Raw genomic sequence first — 19,789 nt, 5'->3', positions numbered from 1 at the left:
ACTGGCAACTTCAACTTCGATCAGCAGAGAAAGCCAGAGCTTCCCATCTCTCTCCTGTGCATTGCAGATTACTAGTTACATTTGTGTGGGGGTGACAAAAATATTTGACAGAAACAATTCAAAGGAGGATTTTTCCGTTTGTTTATGGTTTCTTTTCTAGTGTGGTTGGGCGTGAAACTCAGGACTCTGCCTGCCTCTGCCTCCTGAGTACGGGGATTAAAAGTGTTTACAGAAACCACCCTCGCTTTCTGGTATCATAGGGTTCGTTCTGTGACAACTTGACTCTGGCTTTCTGTGTCTATTATAAGGCAGAACATCACAGAGACTTGTGCAGAGGTTTTCACCTTGTTCCTAGGCAGAATCCTGTATAACAGAATGTTTCCACAACCCATTTCAAAATAGAGGAGCTCTCCCACGCTGGAGAAACTGAACCAAAATTATACCTCAGTTTACAAAATACAAGTTGTTAACACCGGTCAGGCATCAAAGTGACGGAGACAAGGTACTGATCAGCCAAAAAAAGGGGGCAAAGAGAAGGCCACGGTACAGGGGAACTATCTGAGCACAAGACACAATCTAAGCACAATCTAAGATTGAATCTAGCTCTTGGCCTGGGGTGTGGCCTCTCAGGGGCGTGGCCAAGGCGCCAGTTTAAGCTCCGCCTGGTTTTTAGAAATCCACTTAAAAGTCAGTCCTCTCTGCAATCAGGGTCATTATCAACGAACTCCATCAGAAGAAGGAGGCAGAGGCAAGTCTCTGGGAGCAGCGATGGGTGAAAGGGAAGCCATGAAGCCTGGATGTGTGGATTTAGAGATGCTCAGCTCATCTCCTTGCAAACTAAAGCAGCCCCTAGGGGAGAAAGAAGAGGAGGAAGACCCTTCTCACAGCGGGGGAGACAGTGGCAAGGCCTCTCCTGGGAGACAAGGTAGGTAGGGTTGACCCTTTGACACACTCACGGGAAATACAAAGGCAGGTGTGGGGGAGGCCAGGAAGGCGGCCTCCCTCCACAGTCCTTAAGGAGTTGAGAGTGGGGGAGGGGAAGGCAGGCAGGGAGGCTGCCTTTCTTTGCCAGTGGCTGTGCCAGCTGAGTGGTCCTCTGGATCTGTCTTCTTGGGAGTGTTTGCTGAGGAGGCTTGGGAACATCCATGTAGTTACAAGCCTGTGTAGGCATTGGCAAAAGAGGGAATGGGGGCCTGTCGGGGGCACGGGATTTCAAGGCACTCTTGGAGCTTGGCCCTTTGGAGGCTGCTCTGGGGCTTCCCGGGAAGGCACAGGGGCCCTTCGCTGACCACCTGTTCTGCCCCCAGAGAACACCTGGCAGGACCAGGAGGCCAAGCACCAGAGGCACAAACCATCTCGGCCAAGCTGGAGTGGCTCCTCTTGCAGAAGCCACAAGGGAAGTGCCAACCCTGAAGAGAGGAGGAGCGAGAAAGCATGTCCCAGCAGAGACAGAGGAAGGGACAGGGCTGAGTCCAGCAGATCAAAACAGCCCTGCACAGGAGGTGAGTCTGGGCCTTGGAAGAAGCAAGTGTGAGGAGGGCCCAGGAGCCCTGGGAGCTCAGCAAGCCTGGAGAGAACACAGCTGGTCCTGACTGGCTAGATGTGGCTTCAGGGCCACCAGGGCCGAGGGGATTGTATCTATCCTGGATGGGACCTGCCTTCCTGGGTTATGGAAAAGGACGCTGTGGCGCGGGGCTGTGGTGGGTGGCGGTCTGAGTGAAATCAGTCTGCCAAATGAGTATTGCCCGTTGTCCCTGCCACAGATTCTCCGCACACCAAGGCGCGTGTCCGGGACAGAAGGCCCCATCCAGGCTCTCCAGCGAGGGGTCCGAAGCGCAGAAGCTCTGGAGACAGTCGCGGTGAGCCAGCCAACTGTCCCAAGAGGCGCAGACAGCATGGTCCAGAAGCCAGCTCCCGCCGGGTGCTCTCACCGCTGTCCAGAGCCATCAACAACGTGCACGCCTTGGAGGTGATCCTGGACGACCTGCAGGCCCCTGGAGGCGCCTACCTGCGCGTGCCCCAGAGCAGCACGGAGCCCAGCGTCTCGCAGCGCGCCTGGCTCACTTGGCAGCTGTCCCACGCCGGGGCTGCGCTGCACTGGGCGCTTCACACCGTCGATTCCATCCTGGCTGCGCAGGCCTGGATGCCCAGATACACCTAGTTCCACGCCGATTCCTCGGAGGCCGTGCCCCAGTGCCCACCTCACAGCCTTGAGTCTGGGTCAAGGACAGGTGACCCGGCTGGACAGAAAATCCTGGAATACTCGCTTGGGGGCTTGGACTCTGCAAAACCTTTCCACCTGCGCACACAGACACTTTGCGTATTCCTGGACAAAACTTTGACTCTTGGAACGACATCAGCAAATGGAGCCTGGGTCTGCACAGACACTCCCTCCTCTTTTGGACAGCATCCCTTCTGCCAAGTAGGTGTGGAACTTATCGTGTCAGGCACAGGCCAACACACCAGACAGACTCGGCCTGCTGGGGTCAAGCTCCATTCCTCGTGGTGCTAGCAGCCCGTCGTCCCAGCTGCCAGGCCCTTTCCTTTCCTGCACTAAGCAGGCTGGGCCGCCGCCCTTGACTCTGCCCTGCCTGGCTTCTCTCTGCTGAGCACTTAGACACGGCCTGACCTCCGCACTTGGCCTCGGCGTAGCCAAATGGACTCCCGACTCCTCTAGCTTCTGCTTGTTGATGAAGTTCAGTCCGCCACTCAGGGTCACTGCATTTTCTTTGCGAGAGAATCAATTGGTTCCGCATTTTAAACCTGTGATGTGTTGACTGCATCCATCGGCTTTTTTATTTTCTTTCTTCGTGGAATCCTAACTTTTAATGCTTGATCGTTTTGTTTTTCACTTCTCTATACAGATATTTGTCTACATGTAAATCATGTGGTTTTAATTCAGCTCTCAATAACGTATTTACAACTGTACATTATTTGCCTGTGGTGCTTGTTACAAGCAAATCCCAGCTTATTTCCTTTTTTCATTATTTCTCTTTCTCTTGAGTGTGTGTGGGTATGGTGGATGTGTGAGTGTGCACCATGCATTGTAGGTAGAGGTCATTGCACAGCTTTTGAGAGTCAGCCCCTTCCTCCCTCCATGCCTGCTTTGCAGCTTGAGCTCAGGGACTGAGGCTCAGTGAACATTTTGGTTAGTTGGCTTGAACCTGGGTCTTAGTTGTCCTCAGTGGTTGTCTTTGAACTTGCTCTGTCGACCAGGCTGGCTTCTTACTCACACAGCTCTGCCTGCAGCTGACTCCCAAGTCCTGACATTAAACTCCTGGACCAACAATCCTGCTCCCCTGACCTACCTTCCTTTCTTTGCTTCTCTGTCTCTGTCTCTGTCTCTCTCTCTCTCTCTCTCCCTCTCTGATGATTTTCATATCACCAGACTTTGGGCATTAAATTGTGTGTGTGTGTTACTAGTTTTTTACATTGACTTTTTGATGTGTTAAACTTTTCCATTTATTTTTCTATTTTTTTATTTATTTTATTTCATTTTTAAAGATATTCATTTCTTTTTTAATGTTTTTGTTAAGATTTAACTTGTCTAAGTATAAATCATGTCATGTAAATTCTTGTGTCAACAAAGCATTTATGTTTGTATGTTACTTGCCTGTGAAAATGATCTACAAGTACTTCCTAGGATACTACTTTTTATTTATTATCCCTTCCCCTTTGTCCCTCTTTGTGTACGGTGTGTGTGTGTGTGTGTGTGTGTTTGCCTTGCTTTGAAGATAGAAGTCCTCAAAGATGCTGTGACACTCAGCTCTCTCCTTCGACTATATGTGATGTGTAGAGTGTCAATAGGCTTCCTCACAAGCAATCTGTCACTGTGGTGTGTCTGTGCTCTGCCTCCTGAGCCTCTGCCTCCTTCTCCAGCCCTGGCAGTGAGTGAATCTCATGGAATCACAGCTGGGGACACTCAGGTCCCTATACTTATTCTATTAGGAAGCTGAGTAATAGTTAAAGATGCACTGAAATGATCATGGTGTCCACAGTGTTGTGAAAAGTTAAAGGAAAATTATTTTGGGAAATCACTCAGATGTAGGACTTTTATCTAAGAAGACTATCTGGGCAAGGTACGGAATCTGACAGGATAAAATTTGTTCAGAATCAGGTGGATGTAGCTATTGATGAAGTACAAAACAAAACAAAACAAAACAAAACAAAACAAAACAAAAACATTACAAAGGTAATTGAGAGAGGAGAGAGAGGAGATGACCACAGGGCTCAGGGAGTGCCTATCAGACAATGCAGATGTGCTGCTCTGTGTGGAACACGAACCCAGAACCATTAGTCTGTGTTCTAATAAAACATGTATTTAAAGACACATGTTCCTCCTGTACTGAAGAGAGAGACTGTCAAAAGAGACTGTAACAGAAGAGGGGACAGATAATGGGGACCATATTTGAATGCAATTTAACACATAGTTAATTTATAACAAATCCCTCAGGTCCTTGAATTAATGCCAGAAACAAGCTTTACAAATGTTACTATTGTTTTCAAATCAGTCAGTAACTGTGAGATGAGAGAGAAATTACTGCAATCTGGAGGAACAAACTAAAAAGAAAAATTGTGTGGGCTTGGAGGTGAAGTAAAAATTGTCTTGAAGTAAGTTATTCTCAGATTGCCATTTTATAATATAGCAAAAATTAATTAATGAGCATTGAACTTAGAAGAAAGACTGAGTTTATAACATGTCCCCAGACTTTACTAGGCCATGATGCCTTAGCACAACTGACTCCATCATGGAAGTGCTATTAAACTGTAAACACAGCACATAGCATCAGCTGCCAAAACTGAAACACACACACGCCAATAAAACAAACCAACAAACAAACAAAAACAACAAAGGCTTCTTCCTTTAAGCCCATATTGTTCTAAGAAAGCTCAAATGTAGTTACCTTGCTTTCTGGTTTCTGCTTCTGCTTCTGGCTAACTGTTCTTGTTAATTGAAATAACAACTCAGAACATGGTTTTTGTACTTAAAAAGTCATCCTTAGAAAGGATTAGTGCTACACTGGGATCCCAAACACCCAGTGTAGTCAGTTGCTGGCTAATGAAGACTTTCCATTGGCTTAAACCCATGTCCAAGCACACTTCTGTGGTGAAGGCCCCACAACAAGAGGCCCCAGAAAAGTGGGATAAAAGTATTGCTGACAGGCAGACAAGAGGGAGGTGCAAACCAGGGTGTTTGTTTTTATTTTGGGATTTAGCTCAGCATAGAGCAGCTGCCTAGTAAGTGCAAGGCCCTACGTTCTGTCTTCAGAAGGGGACTTCAGAGAATATTGTAAGCTCTAAAAATTTTAGTGCCTGCGAGAAATCTCAGAGCGTAGAGACCCTGGCAGTGGGTAAGTCTGAAGAACTGAGTGAGATCCCTGGAGCCCACAAAGAAAGAACTCACTCTACAGATTTATACTCTGGCCTCCAGAAATCAACCTTCTCTCTCCCCCTGTGCACACACATTAAATAACTCAATTTTTAAAACTTTATTCTACTTTGGCCTTTTGAGACAAGTGCTTCGTGTAGCCCAGCCTAACCTTAAACTCATTCTGTAGACCAGGCTAGTCTCGAGAAGACTGTCTCCCTCTGCCCCCTGTGTTCTGGGATTCTCGGCAGGGCCTCCACATTCATTTTACCTTCAGACAGGGGTGTTAAGTCAATAAAGAGAATGATGTATTTGCAATCATCTCATCACCTCTGGTCCACTGCAAATCCAAACTGGGGAATGAAGGCTGTGCAGTCTTGTTCTTTGCCCGGTATCAACAGAGCACCTTGGTTACACATACTTGCAGATTAAAAAATCTACATAAAAACTGTTGAGTGAGTTAACATGTTAAGTGGTGCACTGAGAATTCCTTTTTAACAGTTGTGCAGTTCTGCTGAAATGTCTTTACACCGGGAATCATATTGTTTTTGTTTTCCTCCATTTTACAGTAACCCAGAGAATTTTCTCAGCAATAAATGTCTTCTCCCTCTAAATCTATTACTAATCTAGACTGGCTTTTCTTTTTTTCTTTTCTTTTTTTTCTTTCACTGTAGTATTCGTCATCCTGTCTCTGAGGTTTCCGTGGCAACTGCAATTGGAAAACCTTGTGGAAAAGCAATTCCAAGTTTTGTAACAGAACTCCTCGAGTCAAACCTCCCTGCGCCTCTGGGTGTTTCAATTCTGGGGTCCGAGTTCCGCAAAGCAGCTCAGTATACGGCTATAACATAATGCCTGTGGTATTACAGACATACTGAATAGAGGATCGCCGAAATTTTAGGAAATCAGTGTTTTGATGGATCTGCCTGGATAGTGACGCTTGGGGGCGAGGAGGCGTTTGTAACAGTCAGTGATTGAGCATGGGTCCGGAAAGCTAACAAGATCAAAACTGAGGGCTGCGGATGCATCAGAGATGAGGAAGGACTGGAATTCACACCCCGCACTTCCTGCAGCTCCAGGACCCTGGATTAACCAGCAGCCCGCCCGCTCTCACTGTGATCCCCGAGCCCGCGCCTCCGCTGTACGGAGGGGTCCGTGCCAAGATGGCCGCACCCACAAGCAGTCTCCGCAGGGCGCCGCCATCGAGGCCGCGGGACCCTCAGAAGCAGTGCTCGGGGTGGCCGCCATGTCAGCCTCTGACTCCAAGCAGGTCCTGACAAAGCCTGAGGCGGTGGGCCGGAGGAGCGCGGAAACAGCGGACCGAGCCAGGCGTTCAAGGGGAATGGCTGCATCCAAGCCCGCGGACAGCGATGCGGTGAGGGCCGTAAGGGTCTGTGGGCGGTATGGATGTCAGTGATTGGAGGGTGACTGGGGTCTGTGAAGTCGAGATTTGAGATTCTGTGGCGTCGATGTTAAATATTCTTTTGCGAGGCCCGTGTTCTAAGGGACCGACGTATTAGGGTATTATGGGCATATGGAGTATTAAGTTCATTGCTATAACGTAATGCCTGTGGTATTACAGGCATATGGAATAGGGGATTGCTGAAATTTTAGGAAATCAATGTTTAGATGGATCCATCAAAACACTGGATAGTGACGCTTGGGGGCGAGGAGGCGTTTGTAACAGTGATTGAGCATGGGTCTGGAAAGCTAAGATCAGAAATGAGGGCTGTGGATGCATCAGAGATGGAGAAGGACGAATATATACTGTATGGGAGCTGGCGTTATAGGGAACTATATGTATAGGCTGGACTTGTCAGTGGGGCAGTGTTGAGATTTGGAGAATTGGCTCATTTGGAATATGTGAGGATCAGAGGTTGGTACCTTGGGATCAGTAATGGTATTTCTAGAAGTCTAATCAGCAGTGTCTTTTAGAGCCGGTGTTTTGTGTGCTGTGATGGGTAGTGGGGAGGCTGGAGGCTAATGGGAGGATGATAGTTGGTAGAATACGAGGAGTCTTATATTGAAGTGTCTACTGGAACGGTATCAATAGTTCTAACTGTCCCATCAATGATGCAGTTTGTGGTTGAATTATTATTTATTAAAGATTCTTTATGGTTCTGTGGCTATGATTCTGAGGTCAAGAGTTCATGAGCTTGCAGAGCCAAATGACAGAAGGTTCTGTGAGGTCACTGACTGGAGTTCAATGGAGGCTGGTGACTGGTCTGTGAAGAAGGGTAATGGGAACTTCGTGGTAGAGGAGGTTTGTGAAGGTTAGTGACTGAGGAATATTTGGGTGTCGGTGGTTGGAAAACTGTAGGACAGATTATAAGATGAGCACCTATTTTATGCCAGAGAATGTTTTAAGTAGCAAGCCACAGGGCCAGTCTGCCTTTTAATGTCCTAAATTTGAGAAACAGGAAAGAGACAATAAAATGTAAATGTAAGTATAAATAAGAGAACTCCAGGCAACAGTTACTGCTGTGAAGATGAGGATCATGAGGTAGAGGGGCACCAGGGAGTTTGAGGTTCTCAAGTTTATCTTTTGAAGGAATGGAAGTTGACTGAACACAGGGGCAGGCTGTGGTTAATGCAGAACTCCAGAGAGCATTCAGAGGAGAAAGAATGTCAATTGCTAAAGTTTCAGGAGAGGAATTAATTCCTCGTTTTACCAAATTAATGTGGCTGGAACAAGAACACACACATAGGAAAATGTGAATTCAGGGGTAGAAGCTCATGTAAGATATCAGCTAGTTTTGGATTTGGGTTTTATTCTAATTTCAATAAGGAACCACTGGAGGTTGAAGCAAGGAAGTGATTTTTTCTGATTGATACATCAAAAAGAATATCATGGCTACTGAACTATAAGCAAAAGTCAGTACCAGAAGATCAGAAATTTATTGCAATGGTCAAAGTCAAGAGATTATGGTAACAAGTTGGAGCTTTACTGAAAAAATGAAATCACATTCAAAGTATATCTGGATGTGAGCTTATGGAGCTTATTGGTGAATTAATATGGACAATGAGATTGAGATCTAGATTTTGGCTTTAGGAAATGGGATCTAGGATCTTTTATATAGCAGCAGATGGTCCTAATGTAACCCAGTCCTTAGCAAAAATGTCTTTGGACCTTTGCTGGAGCTTTCCAACACATTTCACATGTGTTGCCAGAACCTGTTTCTGGAAGAATTGTGTTCTGTGTGACTACTGCAAAGGGATTCTTGGATGCCAATGTTTGTTTTCATCCTGACTTCATCCCTTACTGATTAACTGATTTGCTTTGTGTCCTTTTAACTATAATGAACTATGGCTGTGACTTTACTTACCTGCTGAGTCTTGTCATTCTTCCTGTTGAACCACTGAACCATAAGAGATTAATGTACTAAAAGCTGGTGAATCTGTAAACAGATTTGAGAGAGTGAAAGTGGTTAAGAAATAGTGGAAGCAATCATTTCTATCCATCATTAGATCCTAAGGTACACAAGCCATGGAGAAATATTGAAGACAGCCTCTGCTTGAGATCACTATAAGGAAGCAGGATCCTCAGAAGATGGCTGGATTTTATTTAGAGTGAACGGAGGGGCTAGAGCTGGTGTTTGCTGACAGGGATTAGGGTTTCTGTAATGCCTACTGTTAAAGAGTTCTGTTGCAGTCAGTGATTGGGGATTAATCAGAAGAGATTTGAGGTCTTCTAAGAGACAGAGATCAGTGTGTCTTGTGGGCCTCTGTGATTGAAGAACAGAGAAGCAACTGACTGGAGGATGTGCTGACCTTTGGTGGGGGGGTTGTTGCTGAATTAGAATCACTCAAGTGATTAAGGAGGGCTTTACTGACTGGGGGCTGGGGGCCAGTGGCAGTCAGTATTGGAGTTATTCAGAGTGCAGACTGGAAGTCTGTGAGGAATGGATTAGCGGTATAATTGAGTCATATGCTGCTGTTAACATGTTAAGTAAGCATGTTTAAATGTATATTGTGGTCAATAGTGGATAGTTGAGGTAAAAACAAATTCTGTTGTTTAACTCGCTCTGGAATGTGAAGTATTAAGAAGTACCAGACTTGAAATAAGAGTATGACAGGGATCGGTAACATTCAAAGGTGTATCTGTGGCTTTTACCCAGAAGGAGCAGCTGGAGCCTGCGCAGAGAGACTTGTGCAAGGATGGGCTGCTACAGAACTGCAGGAGTCCAGCCTCAGTGGGTAAGGACATCCCCCTCCCCAGAGCACGTTCACAGCAGTCCCTTCTTCCTCCAGTCCTTGATGTCTGCCCTCCACTGTTGTTGTTGTGTTTGAGAGGTTATTTATACAGCATTCTGCCTGCATATGTGCTTGCACGCCAGAAGAGGGCACCAGCTCTCATTATAGATGGTTGTGAGCCACCATGTGGTTGCTGGGAATTGAACTCAGAACCTTTGGAAGAACAGTCTGCTCTTAACCTCTGAGCCATCTCTCCAGCCCCTTGTTTCTTTTCTTTCTTTTTTCTTTTTTTAATTGTTGTTGGTGTTGGTGATATTTGTGGTGGGAGTAGGTCAGGAGTCTCAATCCATTTTCAGTACTAGGAAGGACCCTTGTACCATTGTCAACAAAAGGAAAGGCCTACTCAGTTGAGGTGCATGGACATCACTATTGTAAAACATCAGGAGCCAAATATCTTCATTAGCCTTGAAAGGCCCTGACACTGGGTTTTTGATTTCTGAGATGGTTGGTCCAACACTTAGTCTCTACTATTTCTTATGAGTAGAAAATCAAGATCCCGAACAAGGCATGATCTCTCAGTTGGAAAAAGAAGAGCCATCGTTGGAAAAGGTGAAAACAAACAACCCAAGTAGTCGGAACAAAATAGCAAGGCCCGTAAAAACAGGAGCCAATGCAAGTGAGTTTTTAGTTTCTTGATGGTATGTTTGGAATTTTTCAAAGTAAAGGAGTACTGTGCACATTCTTATTAGGGCTAGGAATACAGCTCAGTATAGATAGTGATTACTCACGAGGACCTAGATTTAACCCCAATATGAAAATATATTTTTTTTTCTTAAAAGTCCCATATTTTCTTTTCTTAACCAACAAATAGTAAACAAACGAACAAACAAACAAACAAAAACAGAATCTCAAAATCTTTCAAGAGAAAAAGAATTCAAACTACAGATATTTTCTTACTTTGGAGATTCTAATCTTTTTTTTTTTTTTTTTGTAAACCTGTCCACATGAGAGGCTCATGACGAGCTCTTATTTTATGGAGAAGAAAAAAATGGGTGAGTGTGTCCACTTAATTGTAACTTAATTTGCCACTTTGTAGGTTCCTTTTTCTCCCTTCCACCCTTCTCTACACTTATTAACTCCCTAACTAGATAGGAGAGAAAAAAGGCTAGATGGGAAAGGACAGCGTTCTCATTAGATAACTCCCTCCTCATGAGGGGCATCAAGTTCCTGGGGGCAAGCTTGGATATCTCTTTCCTCCTCCTCCTTCTCATTCTTCTTCCTCCTATTCCTCTCCTTCCTTCCTTTCTTTCTTTCTCTCTGTCTCTCTCTTTCTTTCTTTCTTTTTTCTTTGTGAATGACTACTTAACAAACAGCAACCAACAGCGTCCAAATACCAAGCAGCCAACAACAACAAAAAATTCTCAGAATTCTAAAGGTCACACACTCACAGAAACTATCTGCAGCTGACAAAACCATGCCCCTGCTGGAACAAGAGGCAAATCATAGTCAGCTGCTGTGAAGCAGCCTCATATCACCACACCTGGGATTAAAACAAAAACATAGCCGCATGATATTTCTGTGTTTTTAAAAGAAACCAAAATTACACAATTCCTGCTACACTTAATAACTCTTAAAATCACTGCTTGGATATGGTAGTTATTAATTTAGCTCACTTTCAAATGGCCAGAGGAAGGCACCTGGCTCAGAGGAGAAGGCATGCATAATCTCTCCACAGGAGAGATGTGATTCAAATAGCCATGCTACTGGGGAAAGGCTTGATCTTCCTTAGAAAGCAAGAGCATAGTCTGTACTTCCTGACTACATAGGGGCTTTGAGCCTATAGTAACTGGTTCCTTCACGAAGCCCTCTTTCCCTACCTGTGTGCCCTCTGCTTAGCTTTAGAAGACTTTTTAAAACTCTTTCAATTTCATTTCTGTTTACTATATTTCAAAAAGAAACCTCTCCTTATATCCTCAATTTCCCTCTTCCCTCTACCCGCACACCAACTTACTAATGAGTCCCATTTTCTTCTAATGAATTGAGAAATTGTTTGGCTTCCTCTTCTTTCTGCATCTCTGAGAATGATGCTCCTGTCCCTAACGATTTTGTTTCCTTCCTTTACCTGTGTTACATGAGACATCATCATGTCCATGCATCCCTAATCCCGGTGATGATTGGAATGAGATGTGCCCCATAGCCTCAGGCATTTAAATGAGCTGTGCCTCATAGCCTCAGGCATTTGAATGTTTAGTCCCCAGTTGGTGGTGGTATTTGAGGAGGTTTAGGAGGTGTGTCTTGTTTCCTGCTTGCAGTTCAAGATGAGGTCTCTCAGCTTCCTGCTTCATGACTGTCCCTTGCTGCAATGTCTCCATGCCATGACAGACTTATCTCTTTGAAACCATGAGACCCCCTCCCACCTGTCCCCTATTGCCTTGGTCGTGTTGTTACAACAATAGGAAAGTAACTAATGCAATCTCTATAGTCAACCTGCTTGCCCTCTCGTGTGTATGTTAATAGCTTTGATTCGCCTTGTTTTTAAATGGGTGAGTGTGCTTAGCAGCCTCCCTTACTTTGCTGATGGTCCCTTAAAGTCCTGTCTCCTTATATTCTAGTCCCTTATTGCTTCTCTTTCAAAAAGATCACCCATTATGCAAAAACAAGCTAATTTGTCCTCACTGGCAGCTTCTAAAAGGACATCTCTGTTGCCTTTATCTTACCTTTTTATTGGAGCTGCTTGTAGGAAATTTTTTCTTAAGAGTCAGTTATGGAAAGTTTCATCTTTATTAATTAGAGGCTTCTTTCATTTTCCCTGTTTTGACCTTTGAGTTTAGCCCTGTGTTCCATGATCCTCTTGTCAAGTCCCATTTGTTTTTTCTTAGTTGTCACTGACATTACACAAATCAGTTATCTTATCCCTAAGTTCAGTTCTTAGGAGGATTTAATGAGTCCACTTTCCTTATAGGTTTGCTGGGCCTGGTGAACTCCATGCTTAAATTTCTGAACTTACATTTGGTTTCTCTTAAAATGCAGGTTCTAGTTGTTGTATGAAATTAAGGAAATTACTTTCTTGGAGTGGGAGTTCAGTGCATGCCTTCAGTCTCAGCACTCAAGACAGAACCAGGGAGATCTATGTGAGAAAGAGGTTATTCTGGTCTACAGAGTAAGTTCCAGAACAGCCAAGGCTACATAAAGAAACCCTGTCTGGAAAAACCACAAAGAAAGAAAAGAAGAAGAAGAAAGAGAAAGGAAAGGAAAAGAAAAAATGATTTTACCCTCAATTAATTATTATCCTATCACACCCAAATCTGCCCTGGTATGATCTTATTACATATTAGGACAATAATTCACAGTCTCTTTACAGCGAAGTGGGGAGTGGATATCAGTTGTGGCAGCTCAGTCCATCCTTGTAAGAAGTTTGTTAGGGGGCTAGGGAGATGGCTCAGTTTGTGAAGTGCTGGCCACACATGCATAAACCTGAGTTCAGATCCTCAACGCTGTGTAAAAGCTGCGCCTGGAGGCGCACACCTGTAATCGGCTACCAGGGAGGTAGAGACAGGGTCCTGGGACCACCAGGGAGGTAGAGACAGGGTCCTGGGACCACCAGGGAGGTAGAGACAGGGGCCTGGGACCACAGGGAGGTAGAGACAGGGGCCTGGGACCACCAGGGAGGTAGAGACAGGGGCCTGGGACCACAGGGAGGTAGAGACAGGGGCCTGGGACCACAGGGAGGTAGAGACAGGGGCCTGGGACCACCAGGGAGGTAGAGACAGGGGCCTGGGACCACAGGGAGGTAGAGACAGGGGCCTGGGACCACCAGGGAGGTAGAGACAGGGGCCTGGGACCACAGGGAGGTAGAGACAGGGGCCTGGGACCACAGGGAGGTAGAGACAGGGGCCTGGGACCACAGGGAGATAGAGACAGGGGCCTGGGACCACAGGGAGGTAGAGACAGGGGCCTGGGACCACCAGGGAGGTAGAGACAGGGGCCTGGGACCACCAGGGAGGTAGAGACAGGGGCCTGGGACCACAGGGAGGTAGAGATAGGGGCCTGGGACCGCTGGCCAGATGTCTAACCAACTGGTGATTTCTGGGTTTGGTGAGAAACCTTACTGCAAGGAAAAAAAAAAGATGAAGAAAACAATCCAGGAATACTTTGATGTCAAACTGGCTTACACACACATGGGCACATGAATCTATGCACACATACACACGTGAACATGTACACACACAGGCAAGGATCATTTTAGTGTTACATGCAAGAGAACAGATATACGTCTTGATCACTTCATTTGTTCATTTATTTTGTTGTTGTTGTTCTTTGAGACAGGGTTTCTCTGTGTAGCTTTGGCTGTCTTGGACTCACTTTGTAGACCAGGCTGGCCTTGAACTCAGAGATCTGCCTGCCTCTGCCTCCCCGGGTGCTAGGATTGCAGGAGGGTTGACCACTTTCTTTTAAGAAGGAAATTTGTTTCTGTCTTCCTCATCATCGCTGGGTATCAGAAGGCTTGTCCTTCTGCTACCGCTTATCTGCATCACAGGGGACTGAGTCTCTTAAGAGTCCCTGGATGAAGAAGCAGCTAGCAATTCAACTTCTCTGGGTGCCATACTATAGCTAACTTCTATCAAACCTGTCACTGTCTCTTTTCCTCTGTCTCTGTTTCTGTCTGTGTTTATGTCCCTCTGTCTCTGTTTCTGTGTCCCTGACTCTGTTTCTCTCTGTGTCTGTCTGCTTCTGTCTTTGTCTACCTCTGTCTCTAAGTCTTTATTTTGTAGCTTGTCTGGCTTGTCTGGAACCCACAGACATCTTCCTACCTGTGCTCATGAGCGCTGGCATTAAAGACAGGTGCCACCATACTCCACCAAAAACCAAGTCCCTTAAATAGCCTCTATAAAAGTAAGAATTTCAGCTATCGGTTCAGATACAGTTATTTTCTCCATATAAAATTAGTTTATCGCTGAAGTGGCTATTTACTCTTTTTTATGTACATAACTTTCTTTCTGATTTTTCTTTAACAAATTTATTTACTGATTTTTATGTATATACGTGCTTTGTCTGCATGTTCACCTGCATGTCAGAAGAGGGTATCAGCTGCCAGTGTAGATGGTTATTGTTAGGACCAAAGCATGTTTCCTAACAGTTATAAGCCACCATATGGTTTCTGGGAATTCAACTGAGGACCTCTGGAAGAGCACACAGTGCTCTTAGCCACTGAGCCATCTCTCCAACCCCCGGCTCTTCACCCTTGCATATTTCTCTCTTTTAAATGTTTCAAGTTCTTATTTCTGATGATTTCCCCACTCTGTTTCTATGAAGAGAGTTAGTGGAGGGGTAGTCTATGAGTGCCAATCTTATAGTCTTAGAGAAAAGGAGTGATGTTCTGCCGGAGCCCGCCAGCAGAGTCGAACGGTTCTTGAGTTGGGAGTGAGGATTAAAATTAATAAACTAACACACAACACACATGGGACTTTTCCAAGAGGCTCCAGACTCCCAGCCAGCAGCAGCCTGATTTTATTGCAGAGAGCTTTTAAGCCAGAGTAAAAACAGCTCAGAACAATGGGTTAAATTTACAAGGAGGTGAAGCAAGAGGTTTGATCTTCACAAGCTATCCCACCTGCTGTCACAAACAAAAGGAGATGGACTTGCAAATTCTTCCCTGACTTCAGTGAAGGCCTGGTAAAAGCAGTGAGATTTAAATATCAAAGCAGCTGCCAGATCAATGGCTCCCGACAATGTTCTAAGATGTCTCTAAAAATATAATTGTGCAATGTGCAAGAAAAAGAATATGAGCAAGTACTTAGACCCATAAATGAACCTAAAATTTATAATCTGTTGTTAGGATGATGACAGGAACAAAGGTATATACTTGATAGCAAACTTGAAAACCAGGGGCAGATGTTCGTTGTAAACCCAGATGGTGTAAAGCATTTCCCAAGCTAATTACTAGGAATTTCATGGCTTTGTACAGGCATCAGGGAACTTAGAGGAACTATGGAGTTGTTGAGTGTTTAAGGGAATGTCCTTGTTGCTCGTGCATGAGAACAGTGGAGCATCCTTCCTCAGTCGTCTATCGGTTTCTCAGTCCTCCTTGGTAAATGTATTCTCTATTTTAGTTTATTTTAACTGAAAATAGAGGGATTTGTTGAAGAAGCATCAGTGCATTTCTTATAACCCAAAAGCAAATACTTTAGCCAGACTCTACTTGGAACAAGAACTGGTGGAGTGGAGGTCACAGGGAGTTGAAATTATCCACACTGTATTCTTGAAGACAAACAGGCCTACATTTCTGCTTCCTTCTGTGGGTTAATGCTTCATTCTTTGTATTGAAGAGCTTTCCATTACATAGGAAAAGTATGACTTTTGTAGTACTTATATTATGTCATCTTAAATTTAATCCCAATGGGGAGATTAATAATGTCTTGCTATGTAGCCCAAACTGGCATAACCATAAAGTCTTTTGACTTAATGCATTGCTTGTTCAGTGTTCCTTGTGTCTTTTTCACCTTCTGAGGTTACAAGATCCTATTTGTAAGCAGACAAGTCTTTTCCTAATGGCTACTGTCCGTTTTCTCTTTCCTGGTTTTACTTTGGCTTTCTTCCCCTCAAGGGGATAGGGACATTCATCCATGATGTTTCTTTTACATTTGGATATTGGGGCTAAATAAATAATTAACCCTAAATAGGGCATCTCTTTAGGAAACTTATAAAGAACTTCAGTGAGAGTACAAAAATTAATAAGAATGTCTCATTAAATTCTATTTTAGAAGTCCAACAAGATGGTGAGCAGATGAAGGAAAAGCAGAACTCTAAAAGCAAACTCATTAAGGAAGCTACATTCAAGAAGAAAAATTCAGCTAGTAAGAAAAGCAGTGAGTATGCTTTGTCAGAGGGAAAAAGTGCCAGTACAAAACATCTTTCTTCAAAAAAAAGACATCTTAAATCCAATTTGCATGGAAAGAACTTGAATCAGAATTTAGATTTACCTGATCAGATTAAAAACTCTACAAAAAAGAAACATGAAAAACAAAAGAAACCATTCAGCCACACTGTATCTGATACAAAGAAAGATGAAATTTCAGCTAGAAAGAAATGTGAGAAAATACCCAACAAGTTATCTGGGAAAGGTGATAAAAATCGAACTGGCAAGAAATGTGAGAAAGTATGCCATCATAACTCGTCCCATACTAAGGAAGACAAAATTCAGATCGGAGAGAAACAGAAATCATCCAGCCGAAGTTCATCTGCTAAGCCTGACAAAGCTCCAGCCTCTGGGAAACCTTATGAATGTAGTCACTGTGGGAAGATCCTCAGCCATAAACAAGGACTCCTTGACCATCAAAGAACCCACACCGGGGAGAAACCATATGAGTGCAGTGAGTGTGGGATAGCTTTTAGCCAGAAGTCCCACCTTGTCGTGCATCAAAGGACTCACACTGGGGAGAAACCGTATGAGTGCGCCCAGTGTGGCAAAGCTCATGGTCATAAACACGCCCTTACCGACCATCTGAGGATTCACACTGGGGAAAAGCCCTATGAGTGTAATGAATGCGGGAAAACTTTTAGGCACAGCTCCAACCTTATGCAACATGTGAGATCCCACACAGGTGAGAAGCCTTATGAGTGTAAAGAATGTGGCAAATCCTTCAGATACAACTCATCTCTTACTGAGCATGTGAGAACACACACAGGCGAAATCCCGTACGAGTGCAGTGAGTGCGGCAAAGCTTTTAAGTACAGCTCATCCCTGACTAAACACATGAGAATTCACACAGGGGAGAAACCATTTGAGTGTAATGAGTGTGGGAAAACTTTTAGCAAGAAGTCCCACCTAGTTATACATCAAAGGACTCATACAAAGGAGAAACCTTACAAATGTACTGAGTGCGGAAAAGCCTTCGCACATAGCTCGTCTCTTACTTACCATATGAGAATTCATACAGGCGATTGCCCCTTTGAATGTAAGCAGTGTGGTAAGGCCTTTAAGCAAATTGAAGGCCTTAATCAACACCAGAGAGTTCATACGGGGGAGAAACCCTACGAATGTGTTGAATGTGGGAAAGCCTTTAGTCAAAAGTCGCACCTCATTGTACATCAGAGAACACACACAGGGGAGAAACCCTTTGAATGTAATGAATGTGGGAAAGCTTTCCCTGCAAAGTCCCAGCTTGTTATACACCAGAGAAGCCACACTGGAGAGAAACCCCATGAATGTAATGAATGTGGGAAAGCCTTCAAACAAATTGCCTCTCTTGTCAAACATATGAAAAGTCACTCAGACTAGCAATATCATGAGGGAAATTAATGTAGGAAGTCTGACAACTGACTGCTTTGGTCCTGTTTAACTTTAAAGATGTTTTCAATCTGATAAATATTAGAAATTTTTTTTTTTTTTAGGAAATCACTCCTTGTTAAACATGAGATAATTTGAATTTGGATCTTTATATGAGAGCGTTGGATGGTAATAAAAATTTGAACTTGATCTTAAACCTTTACAGAAGATGCTGTATTTTTACACTTGTTATAAATTATCTCCATATTTAGATTAAACTTTAAAAATTGTAAATAAGGAGCCAAGGAGATATGTGATCAGTAAAATGCTTGTTAAGGGAATCTGGGGACCTAGATCCCATCCTTAGAATCCAGGTAAAAAGCTAGATGTGGAGTGTACTTGCAATCCCAGAAATGGAAGAACTGATGAGGGAGAGTCCCTGAGACAACCTGGCCAGCCAGACTAGCCTAATTCGCAAGCCCTAGGTCACAGGAAGGAACTTTGCTTTAAAAACAAAGTCCAGGGCTCGTGAGAAACAAAGCCCAAGGCTGACACGCAATGCACACACATTTGTGAGATGGTAACTAATTAGAGCCACAAACGTGAAGCAATTGATGAACTTTTTAGATGTTGTGTACTTACGGAGTAAAATTAGTGTTTAATTTGCATTTAGGCTTACTGCATACTTACTGCCTTGTGAGAGAAACAGCGTGGTCAGCTCCACTGGCGTCATCTAGCTTTCCTTGTTAATGTCTTTTAGCTTCTGAATCAGTATAAAACTTTGATTTTTTTAGCTTGAATTGGTTTACTTTGATTTGGTTTGGTGTTTTGTTGTTTGTTTTGTCTGAGACAGCATCTCGCTGTGTAGTCCTGCCTAGCCTGGAACTTGCTATGTAGACCAGGCTGGCCCTGACCTTGTAGAGATGTGCCTGTCTTTGCCTCCCAAGTCTGGAATTAAAAGCTTCAATAGAAAACTTTAAGGGTTTTTGTCTAGAAATTAATAAGAGGTTAATAAAAAGTGGAAAAACAGCTGAAATGTGCCGGTAGTGAATTATACTTGTTACAATGTTAAATATGAAAATATAGATTGTTGAAAAGTAAATATAGTGTGTTTTCATTGCGGACAAAAAGTGGGTGTCTTTGTCTTTGTCTTTTTCTGTCTATTTTTGTGTACACACACATACACACATAAATATATATACATAGATATATGTATGTATATCCATATATTTATATATGAACAGACTTGTTTTTTTAATCTAGAAGAAAATTAATAGTGGCTGCCACTAAACACAGGAGAACAGGATTGAGGCCGGACATTTTTATCATGTATACATTATATTAAAATACTTCTGTATGTACAAATTAACAGTTTAAAGTACGGCTGAGTCTATTCCACAGTATTTGACAAACTAATGTAAGTTCTCTGCTCCTTTGTGAACAGTGCATTTGAAATGCATGGCATTAAACCTTGATACTGAGTTCACAAAGATTTTCTTATTTGCTAACATAATGGCTCCCAACTGTAACTGCTTTATTTCTTTTGTTTGCTATTAAAAATTAAAGATGACTTCTGAGCACAGGTGAATGGAAGTGGTATTTTATTTCACAGGCAGAGTACTAATTCACAAATGCTTTAGCGGGGGTGGGGGTGGGGGTTCAACTGTGTCGCAGCAAATGCCTCCACATCCTGTTCTCGCACAGGGGCAGGTGTTGCTGATGAACCGCTCCCTCAGCTTCTCACGGAGTCTGCTTCAGTGCGCTTGTCGAGCATGCATTTAGACTGCATCAGTCTGCCTTTGTTCGGGAGACCAGTCTACCGTTAGGTGCTGTATTAGCTACAGGGTCTATCGCTGTGATAAAAAAGCAACTTGGGGAGAAAAAGGTTTATTTCTTCTTGCAGCTCACAGCTCATCATCCAGGGCAGGAACCTAGAAGTAAGAGCTGAAGCAGAGCCCAGAGAG

At 43.9% G+C, this 19,789-nt stretch overlaps 2 protein-coding genes across 3 annotated transcripts; both read left to right on the top strand.

Annotated features, from left to right (window-relative positions):
• The first annotated feature begins 768 nt into the window (after positions 1–768).
• Positions 769–2,494, top strand: LOC132652919 (uncharacterized). The gene is made up of 4 exons (XM_060378867.1): positions 769–925; positions 1,308–1,528; positions 1,613–1,700; positions 1,764–2,494. The coding sequence occupies exons 1-4, from the start codon at positions 769–771 to the stop codon at positions 2,159–2,161; spliced, it is 864 nt and encodes a 287-aa protein (XP_060234850.1). The 3' UTR covers positions 2,162–2,494.
• Positions 2,495–6,166: 3,672 nt separating this feature from the next.
• On the top strand, positions 6,167–19,407 carry Zfp37 (ZFP37 zinc finger protein). 2 transcript variants are annotated; one of them, XM_021649796.2, is made up of 4 exons: positions 6,167–6,740; positions 9,484–9,562; positions 10,104–10,235; positions 16,321–19,407. In XM_021649796.2, the coding sequence occupies exons 1-4, from the start codon at positions 6,399–6,401 to the stop codon at positions 17,835–17,837; spliced, it is 2,070 nt and encodes a 689-aa protein (XP_021505471.2). In that variant the 5' UTR covers positions 6,167–6,398; the 3' UTR covers positions 17,838–19,407. The 2 variants fall into 2 exon arrangements, with proteins under 2 accessions (XP_021505471.2, XP_060237135.1); XM_060381152.1 differs by lacking the exon at positions 10,104–10,235 and having other exon boundaries at positions 6,169–6,740.
• The last annotated feature ends 382 nt before the right edge of the window (positions 19,408–19,789 follow it).

The sequence above is a fragment of the Meriones unguiculatus genome, chromosome 3, assembly GCF_030254825.1.
Source record: "Meriones unguiculatus strain TT.TT164.6M chromosome 3, Bangor_MerUng_6.1, whole genome shotgun sequence".
Lineage (NCBI taxonomy): Eukaryota > Metazoa > Chordata > Mammalia > Rodentia > Muridae > Meriones > Meriones unguiculatus.
Note: the sequence above shows the minus strand (reverse complement) of the source record. Positions and strands in the feature narration are given on the sequence as shown.

Excerpts from the sequence above, each read along its gene's own strand:
- Zfp37 (XM_021649796.2), top strand. The coding sequence starts at position 6,399 with ATGAGGAAGGACTGGAATTCACACCCCGCACTTCCTGCAGCTCCAGGA. Across the intron at positions 6,741-9,483 it reads AGCCCGCGGACAGCGATGCG|AAGGAGCAGCTGGAGCCTGC; the intron begins GTGAGGGCCGTA and ends GCTTTTACCCAG. Across the intron at positions 10,236-16,320 it reads AAAAACAGGAGCCAATGCAA|AAGTCCAACAAGATGGTGAG; the intron begins GTGAGTTTTTAG and ends ATTCTATTTTAG.
- LOC132652919 (XM_060378867.1), top strand. The coding sequence starts at position 769 with ATGGGTGAAAGGGAAGCCATGAAGCCTGGATGTGTGGATTTAGAGATG. Across the intron at positions 926-1,307 it reads GGCCTCTCCTGGGAGACAAG|AGAACACCTGGCAGGACCAG; the intron begins GTAGGTAGGGTT and ends TTCTGCCCCCAG. Across the intron at positions 1,701-1,763 it reads CGCTGTGGCGCGGGGCTGTG|ATTCTCCGCACACCAAGGCG; the intron begins GTGGGTGGCGGT and ends TCCCTGCCACAG.